This window comes from Phytophthora infestans, genomic scaffold (genome assembly GCF_000142945.1).
Source record: "Phytophthora infestans T30-4 supercont1.64 genomic scaffold, whole genome shotgun sequence".
Lineage (NCBI taxonomy): Eukaryota > Oomycota > Peronosporomycetes > Peronosporales > Peronosporaceae > Phytophthora > Phytophthora infestans.
Genome location: NW_003303695.1, coordinates 329028 through 338567, shown reverse-complemented (window position 1 = coordinate 338567; position 9540 = coordinate 329028). Strand labels below are relative to the sequence as shown.

Sequence of the window (9540 nt, the reverse complement as noted above, 5' to 3'; positions counted from 1 at the left end):
AAGGCGTCTTGCGACGCATTATCCAAATGCTTTATTCATAACTGACACATATTAGAGTGTCTAATGACTTCTTCTGAATCAGCACAAATTGAGCGCTAAATGCATTAAAATGTACAAAATTGATGTTTTTAGCTATGGTTTGAGAGGTGAAGAATCTTTAGTTACTTACAAGATTTAACAGCAGTACAAGCGAATATGTAGTGCAAGCTAAACACGCCATTACTATCGTCTGCGTTGATGTGAGCTAGGTTTCATGGCTCAGAAACGGCCCGTGGTATCTAGACATGACGCTAAACTAAGGCAAAGTGTCAGTTTCGTAGTCCCGACCAGTTTAGTAGCCTCGATCGTTTTAGCCTGTTATATTAAGCTAGATCACTGTCAACGATCGTAATTGGCTAGTATTGAGCTAGCGAGCTTTCACCTAGTCTCCTCCAGCAGCTTATACTGTACTCTGGCCACACTTTCGTTTCTCCACCATGGGGAAAATACGCGCCAAGTACAGCGAAGCAGAGCTCCATTGTGCCGTCCAAGCCGTTCTCGCCGGCGCAGAGCTAAAGACAACAAGTAAAGAGACGAAAATCGCGCATAGCACACTGAAGAAATACGTGGCTGCTGCACGCAAGAACAATCCTCACGAGCCCAAGCGTCGAGGGCCGCCTCCAATGCTTTCGAAGAGTGCCGAAAATGGCATTAGAGACTGGATTCTTCAGCGACAAGTGACTGGCCATCCTGTCGGACGGAAAGATGTCTTGCACAAGGCACAGCAGATTGCTGAGCTCGTGCGTGGTATGGGTGTAGGTGAGGGGTAGTTGCGGCGCTTCATGCAGCGCAACCCTTCCCTTTCACTAAGAACGTCACGATCTGTGACCAAGGCGCGCAATGAAGTTGAAGAAAGCGACCTATCAATACTATTTTCGTCGCTAGCCAAAGTGATTATTGAGCTCAATATGGGTGCTGCACGTGTAGTTAACGTGGACGAGACTGCTATTGAAACGAAACGAGAGCTCAAGCGCGTGATAGCAGCAAAGGGGTCGAAGAATGTATGGCACAGTGACATCAAGACTCATTTTCACCTAAGTTTTGTTGCGTGTGGCAGTGCCAGTGGTTACGTCGCTCCTCCTCTCTTTTTTTCCTGGTGAAAGCGTCAGTGGCGACATTTTTGACACTTGTAGGATCCCCGGTGCAGGGGTTGCAACCACCGAAAAGGCATTCATGACTGGGCATCTTTTTGCGCGCTAGTTACGATTTTTTGGCGACGCGGTTCCTACACCAATTATGAGGCATCTGCTTCCTGTAATGGATGGGTGTTCTTCACATATTTCCCTCAAAATTGTGGACGCTGCTGCAGAATGTGGAATTATTTTGGTGTGTCTACCACCTAATGGAACGCATCTTCTTCAACCGTTAGATGTAGCGGTGTTTTCGTCCTTCTAGAACAAGCTAAAACTGCTGGTAGAACATCTACTTGAAGGACCCTGTACGGGAAGCATTGACAATCAAAAAGCCCTAAGCTTAGCGGCGCTAGCATGGGACCAACCGCATCTTGAAAGTAATATGTCTGCCGGATTTCGTAGCTGTGGTATTTTTCCGCTTTCACGTCCTAACATGCACGCCAAGTTGACCAACTTCAAGCGAAATGGTTTGCCTCAATCTTACTGCAATACAGCGTTCGTCAAAATCTCTGATATTGTGCACCAAGCGATTTTGGTGCTTCCTGCACCACGACCGACCAATACAAGGAAGCGGAAGAGAACAAAGACGTCCGGTCGCATACTTACTCGTGAAAGACTGGAGAAAGAGACTGAAGTGCGGAAGACGAAGCCTTCGCGACGCAAGAAACCTGTAGGACGACACAAAATTGCAGTTGAGGCACTGCCGCCCTTGTTGGAGGCAGCCTCAACAGGAAGCCTGGATCTAGTGGTCCTGTAGAAACAAATAAACCAATTTATGTCATACACTTTCACCTGTGAAGAGTACCTTTTTTCCAACATGCCTGGCACCTGTACCGCACTTTCTCGTGAACAAATGTATACTTTAATTAAGTCAAGGAGGCCACTAAACTGGCAAGACCACACATTTGTGAAATCGGAAAGAAAGCTTTATAAAAACGTTTCACCTGCTGTCATTGATTTGTTAAAAACTTAAAAAATCGGCCTGTTACTCCTAATTTCAACGCTACTTCATATGTGTCAGTTGAAATATTAGATGCCGAGTTATCGCATTTTGTGAAAGCACTCAGTCGAGGCTATTAAACTGGCGCTTTGCCTTAAACATATCGTGTGGCATTTGTATTAACGTTATTAGAAGTGCACGTGGTTCTGGGTGAAAGATGAAGATACAGTGATAATTAACAGCAGTAAAGAGGTTGTAGTTAGAAATCACCATTAGTAAGAAATATTTTTAATGCATGATGCTGACCCAGATTAATAAAATTAAAGTATCGAGGCGCCATTGAGCTTAGCGTTTATTTCTAATATTTATCCTGCCGAAGCGTAGCGGAGGCGGGAAGGCCAAAGCATGAAGAAATAAACCGAATTTACCGCCGCGTAGCGGCGGCGCTCGGCTAGTGTCATAACTAAGGGAATTCGGTATGCTTGGCTTGAAATAAGAACGAGTAGTTTTTAAGTAAAAATTGTGCTCCAGCCTCAGCACCATTATTAGTCATGGCATGACTAATTAGAGTGAACGGTGTATCACTTTTGTAATACACAATACCGTTGGAGGTGCTCTAACAAGTCCTGAAGTAAGGCGTAGTTAGCATTATTTGTTTTATTTGAGATAAAATTTAAACTCAACATGTTTACAGTTGCAACGGAAAAAAATAATCCTTTTCAAATTATATTAGAGCCTACCCAACAAAATACCCCCTCTATGCCGATCACTTTTTGGATTTCGAATCTCCAGACTGGCTCCCGCTCCCAGCTTTCATTTTGAAAGCTGGGAGCGGGAGCCAGTCTCGAGACAGTGAGCGCCAGGCCGTCGAAGAGACCTTACTGCTTCGCAGCGTGGGAGGAGTGCTCAAACGTGGAGAGATCGTTCGGGTTGCAGCTTACTTCCGTGTGGGCCGCCAAGTTGTCGAACGAATTTGGAGGCGTGGAATCAATTCAATCGGAGATGGAGCAGCAGCCGTGGTCAAGTCAAGGAAGAGCGCATGTGGTAGGAAGAAGGTGGATCGAGCTGAGCTGTGCGAGAGAATCGCTGCAGTTCCTGTCAATGAGCGCGAAAACCAGCGTCTGCTTCAGCGCGCGTCCAACATGAGCTGCTACCTGGTTCAGCAGCTGATCAAGGAAGGCTACATACGGCGTGCGCTCAGACAGACCCGTCCACTACTTACACCCACGCACAAGTTGGCGCGCCTCCGGCACAAGGACAAGCAAGTACGAGCTGGCACTCTCCCTACGTCACTGCCTTGTGACGCTATCTCACTCGCCAATGTTAACGCGTACATGCTGCTTCTTGCAGCGAGCAGCCCCCCCACCGCCTACCGCTGAAGTTCCAGAAGCCCCACTGAGCGCTCCTTCAGAATGTGGCGATGTAGTTGCCGTCTTAGATCCGTTTTTGTATCTGTAGTTGCACGGCGGAGCATGAACGCCTGTGCCTTGCTTAGTTTCTCACTGTCAGCTCTCGGTCATAAAGCTAGCTAGCCAGCCTCTCACAAGTTAATAAACGCTCAAATGAACGAGGCGGAGCGCTGCGCAAAAAAAAAACAAATCGTTATCTTTTTCCGAGCGGAAGTCCGTAGTACTACAGTAGTACTTCGAGGCTGTGCGAATACGGTAAAGCGCATTGAAACTCGTCATTAGAGTAGAAGCTATCGCCAGTTTAGTGAGCGGTTAATTCCTTAACCGTTAAGTTAACCGACCGGAGAAGTACTACACGTATTACTACGTGGTACTATAATACCAAAGTACGCTGTACTGTTATATCAATCCCTGCTCACAATATTTCACGCACGTCAGGTTTTGTTTTGTGGGAGAATAAATTTATTCTCAATTCCGTATTAAGTATTAATAATACTACAGCACATGTACCCTCACTACCGTTGCGCGCACCCATTGCGCGAGTCAGCTCGGTAGTAAGTAAACGTACCAGCAAATATGCCTGCGGTCACTAAAGAGCGAGGACGCCTTCCATCGGCTTCTTTCTCTTCTCGCTCCAGCGAGCCGCTACTTCTGCAAGAGACACCAATCCTTACACCGTGCGGCTGGCGCGGATCGAGCGCTGCGTGTTCGTCACCACAGAGTGCGTCATCGTGGGGTGGCCCGCGTTTATGCGCTCCGTGAACGCCTTGCTCGCGTACGTGTTCTTCGTCAGGATGTAGTTGACCGTGAACTTGATCAGGTCAAGCGGGAACTGCCACACGATAGCCCACAGCCAGGCAATCAAAGTGTAGCCGCCGCCGCAGCCGATCACGGCGATACGGTCCGTCGGGTAACCACCGAAACCAATCCAGCCGATCACCGAAGCAACCACCTGGGCGAACACGAAGGCGATCAGCAGCAGGTTGCACGGCTTCTCCGCGAAGAACCAGTTGTTGCTGCCGGCCGTACGCGTCACGAAGATCAAAGCCTGGCCGGAGATAGACACCTGCAGGTACACCAACGAGCGGAGCACACCCTCCTTGCGCTGGATGCCAGGACCGATCATCTCGTTGTCGCGAGTCCACGTAGAGTTCCAGTTGCTAAAGCCCCACACGTAGTCACAAAAGCTGACCTCGTTCGTGAGGGGCACTTCGTCCTTACCAATGAAGGTGACGCCCTTGCCCAGCTGAGCAGCGTTGAACACGTCGTAGTCGCCCTCATACGCCTCACCGCCAGCACCCAGAGTGTACGTGTACACGAACTGGTTGTACGCAGCCTCAGCCGACGGCTTGGCGTCGTTCGGCAGCCAATTCAGGTGCACGTCCGCAAGGTCCTCGAACAGTTTCGAACGCGAGTCGTACTTGTCCTGGTACTGCGTCCAGTACGCGTTGATGGCGCTCTCACGGAAAGAACCCACGTCCGACACACTGGCAGCCTGCGGCACGCTACCCGTCATCTCACCGCAGCCAGTCGCGTTGTTGTCCATCACGCACGTCTGGTACTGGTCCTGGAAGAAGTCGTGGCATTCATCCTTCATGCAGCCCACGCACAGGTTCTCCACACCAGTGCTCTCGAACCCACTCGAGTTGTTGACGACCGCGAACAGCACGATCGTAGACAGAGTCAGCCACAGACCGAACGTGATCGACGAAATGAAAACCTCCTTCAGCTTCCACGAGTCCGGGTGCGGCGAGGCAACCACGTTGTCCTTCGAGATCGTCAGGATGGTACCGTCGTTCAGGATGGCCAGGATCACCACAAGAATCGGAGGGAAGTACCAGTTCCACGCCACCGTCAGGATTCCGAAAGTGAACACGATACGCACAGTCATGGCGATCGAGTACATGGCGTAGTTCTTCATACGCAGGAAGATCTCACGACTCATGCGGATGGCCGTGATGATCACACTCAGACCGGGGGAAACAAGCACAATATCGGCGGCAGCACGGGCGGCGTCCGTCGCATCATCCACAGCAATACCAATGTCGGCCTGAGCCAGGGCCGGAGCGTCGTTCACGCCGTCACCGGTCATACCAACCACCTTGTCCAAAGACTGCAGGTGTTTGACAATCTCGAACTTGTGCTCCGGGAACACCTGAGCAAAGCCATCCGTGTCGTAGATCATTTGAGCCAGGTTCAGTCCAGGAGGCGGCGCAGTGTTGAAGAAAGAAGTGTCAAGGATGTTGGTCGGCATTCCCAGCTGACGGCACGTCTCCACGGCAATAGCCTTTTGGTCGCCCGTCACCATCTTCACAGCAATACCCAGAGCAATAGCCTTCTTCACCGTGTCGGCCGTATCGTGGCGAGGGGGGTCGAACAACGGCAGCAGACCAATCATCTGCCACTCGCACTCCTCCACCGGCACGTCACCGCTGCGAGAGATACCCACACCAAGGCCACGGTAGCCGCGGGAAGCGAACTCGTCGATGCGGTCCTCAACTTCCACGCGCAGAGTGTCAGCGTTCACGTCCATGTCGAGCACCACCTGCGGGGCACCCTTGACGGCACGGAGGATCTCGCCTGTCTTGTTGTCCTTCAGCTTGGCAATCGTGCGCTTCGTCGTGGGGTCGAACGGCGTGTAGTGCAGAAGAGTGTACTCTTGCCACATCGTGTCCTTGCCCGGGTACGAGTTGTGGCACACAACGTCAATGGCCTCGTTGTTCTCCGTACGGGCCGACAGCGCGCCGTACTTCAGGATGTCACCCGCAGTGAAGTTGTTGTAAGGGATCAGGTTGTCCATGTCCACAGACAACTGGTTCAGCGTAAGCGTACCCGTCTTGTCCGAGCACAGCACCTCCATCGAAGCCATCTCCTCAATGCACGTCAGGCGCGTCACAATGGCGTTCTCCTTGGCAAGAGCCGACGAACCGATGGCCAGCGTCACCGACAGCACCGTCGGCATGGCCACAGGGATACCACCCACAATCAGCACCAGAATGTTAGCCACGCCCAGGCAACCGTCCGTCACGATCACGCACGGGTTCTGCGACGTACGGCCGGCCATCTGCACCAGCAGCTCCACCACGCACCAGAACAGGATCGACACCATGCAGAAGTTTCCCACAGTCATAAGCACCATCTGCAGGCGGCCGTGCGAGTCGGCGGACGCGATCTTCTCGGCGGCTCGGCCAAGGAACGTGTTTACACCCGTGCTGGTAACCACGGCCTCGATCTCACCCTGCTTCACAACCGAACCAGAGTAGCCCTCGTCGCCCTCGTTCTTCGTCACCGGCAGCGACTCACCCGTCAGCGACGACTGGTCCACCTTGACCGCGTCACCCTCTAGGAACTTGAGGTCGGCCGGGATCACGTCACCCAGACGCACACGCAGCACGTCACCGGGGACCAGTAGGTCCGCCGGGATATTCTTAATTTCACCGTCACGGAACACCTTCGCCTCGGGCGCCAGCTGGCCCATCAGAGCCGACACAGCGTCGCCGGCCTGCACCTCCTCCAAGTAGCCGATGCATGCGTTCAGCAGCAGCAGGAACAGGATCAGAGCGAAATCGGCGTAATCCAGCAGCACAATCGACAACACGGCGGCCACCTCCATGGCCCACGACAGCGGGTTCCACATGAAGCCCAGGAACAGCGTCAGCTTGTTGATCTTCTCCTCCGGCAGCTTGTTGGGGCCGTACTCGGCCAGACGCTTCTCGGCCTCATCGGACGTCAGACCCTCACGGGACGACTTGAGCTTGTCAAGCGCGGCGTTCAGTGGCACTTGCGCCCACTGGATCTGGCCGACGTCGTTCGTGTAGTTCTTGACGTCGTTGGGCGTCGCCAGGGACATGTACGAGTTACCTGCGGCACCAGCCATTTGGGGTGTGTCTGGTGCGGAGCCTGAGGCTTCGTCGACAGAAAGACTGGGACGGTTAGTTGATCGAAGACGCTCTGACTGGTCTCCACGGGAAACGGACGACTGCGAACTCGAAGAAACAAGTGCGCTGGCGTCGTTGACTGTCGGGAAATTGCAGAATGAAATTGCCGCCACGGACTTTGAGTACCGCCCGTCCACACGACGCCAACCGCAGGTGCTGCTGTCCGCCTTGGAGGGAGCCCCTGCTCTCTTCTCGATAACCGCTCGGTGATTGGCTGATTTGTTTCTATTTGGCCAATCAGCGAGCGGATCCAAAGGAATTGGCAACCCGAGGTTTTTTTACTCGAACCGACTCGTTACCTCACGCTGGCTCGTCTGTTCAATACAAAACGATGCATTCTGCCTATTTCGACAAGTGAAGGATGGGCGAGGTTTTATGGATTGTCATGTGAGCCACACCATATACGACAGCCTCCGTATCTTCTTTATCCGAAGCGATGTGCAAATTCAAAACGAGGAGGTCGACGTCGACGTTGAGGCTCGTTTTACGAGACGCCAGCGCATGGTTGAGGCAACCAGCCTACAGTACTACAGTAATACGAGCGAGTCTGTACTATCTGTACTAATACGAGCAAGTTGCTAGACCGGCAAGCGGCGCACGGGCACTGCTGTATTGCGGCAGCAGTTGTCGTGCTGCCACTGAGCCGAGACCACCAAACCGTAGTACTGCACAGTACATGATTGCTACAGGATCGCAAAGACTACCGAAATACTGCTAAGTTTATCATAATGTGCTATTATGTGTTGGACTGCTGTTGCATTTTGTTCTTGTTCTGTTGGCTGAACAAGGTTGCCTATTAATAAACAGGTATTAAAATTTGGTAACTAATATAATACGTGTACGATAACTGTTCTAATATTTTTAAATACCGGCAAACAAAACACCGCTTTTAAAAAAGCAAGTGCATATCGCTTTTGCTTTCGCCATAGTATTTTACGTGCACTGTATTAATAGCATTAAAAAATATTTTATGCATGCACCGGTACATATATAGCCTTCGCAGATGTACAGTACATTTGTTTTAAACGTACGCGTAAAAGCTTAATACATGCACACCCCACTTTCAGACTGTAAAGTACACTTACGATTCCAGCCATGGCAATCCAGTGCATCCACCGGATCTTTATCAGAGCGTTAAACGGATTGGCAAAACACAGAGACGAACATGAAAGCATGAAATTGCCAGATGAGGCGGGCGGTCTCTAGCTAGGATCACAAAGAAAAAAGTTGCCGATTGTAGATTTCCGAGCCTCCGCAAGCACCGTCGGTGATCTTCCAGCAACGACGTGTACGTGTTGCCTTGTGCATTATAGCGATCGTAAACGCCAGCAAGCTGCCTGCCGTTTTTCGAGCTGCTTGGTGCAACCGTGCGAGGCCACTTCAAGGTGTACTGGACGTACACGGGACGAGGGTGGCGCAAGTCGACGAAGCAATGACAGATGTGCTGCAAGCAAACTTGCCCTTCGCAAAAACGCGTAAAGCCCTTGCCGCAAAGTAATGAGGCTTCATGACATGTAGTACTTCGAAGTAGTAGGAATAATGTATGAATACGAAGTACAGTCGTGCACCTCCAATTCGGCAGGGCGGACCATATCAACAGTGCCAGAGCATAAGTGCACAACGTAAAGCAAAAAGCAAACGCAAATCCAGTGCACTGATATTTTATTTGTTAATTCAGTACAAAATTTACGCCAATCCTTTGCATACATGTAATCTTGGCGTCAGACGCGCGAATCGCGGGCGCGCAACAGCGCTTTCGGTCGGGATTGGAGTCCGGCAAGGCGGCAACTTCCGCGGACCGCTTAAGAATACTCTGGACGGTAATGCGCCTAACTGCTCGGGGGGTCTTAAAGCGCTCCGTTGCCCAACGAGCAAGTTCGGAGTGAGAGCATGCAGGATCTGACTTGTGCTTCTTGCACAAAGACTGCTTTTGTGGGACATGTAGGAGGAAGGGCGATGTCCCATTGTCTTTGGCGGTAAAAATCAAAGTGTGTGTTTGTATGAAGACGTCCGATCCAAAATTTAAAATCAGATTGCCCATGCGGCGTGTCATCCCTCGGCGAGGAGGGGAATCGTTGAGG

General features: G+C 51.4%; 2 protein-coding genes across 2 annotated transcripts; one reads left to right on the top strand and one right to left on the bottom strand.

The window, feature by feature from the left end:
• Positions 1-821: 821 nt before the first annotated feature.
• On the top strand, positions 822-1216 carry PITG_17922 (uncharacterized protein; the record flags this gene model as incomplete). Its single annotated transcript, XM_002896205.1, has 2 exons — positions 822-1109; positions 1187-1216. 2 exons carry the CDS (start codon positions 822-824, stop codon positions 1214-1216), a joined length of 318 nt encoding a protein of 105 aa, XP_002896251.1.
• A 2975-nt stretch (positions 1217-4191) lies between these two features.
• On the bottom strand, positions 4192-8556 carry PITG_17921 (P-type ATPase (P-ATPase) Superfamily; the record flags this gene model as incomplete). The annotated part of the gene is made up of 3 exons (XM_002896204.1): positions 4192-7673; positions 7858-7978; positions 8545-8556. 3 exons carry the CDS (start codon positions 8554-8556, stop codon positions 4192-4194), a joined length of 3615 nt encoding a protein of 1204 aa, XP_002896250.1.
• Between the last annotated feature and the right edge of the window lie 984 nt (positions 8557-9540).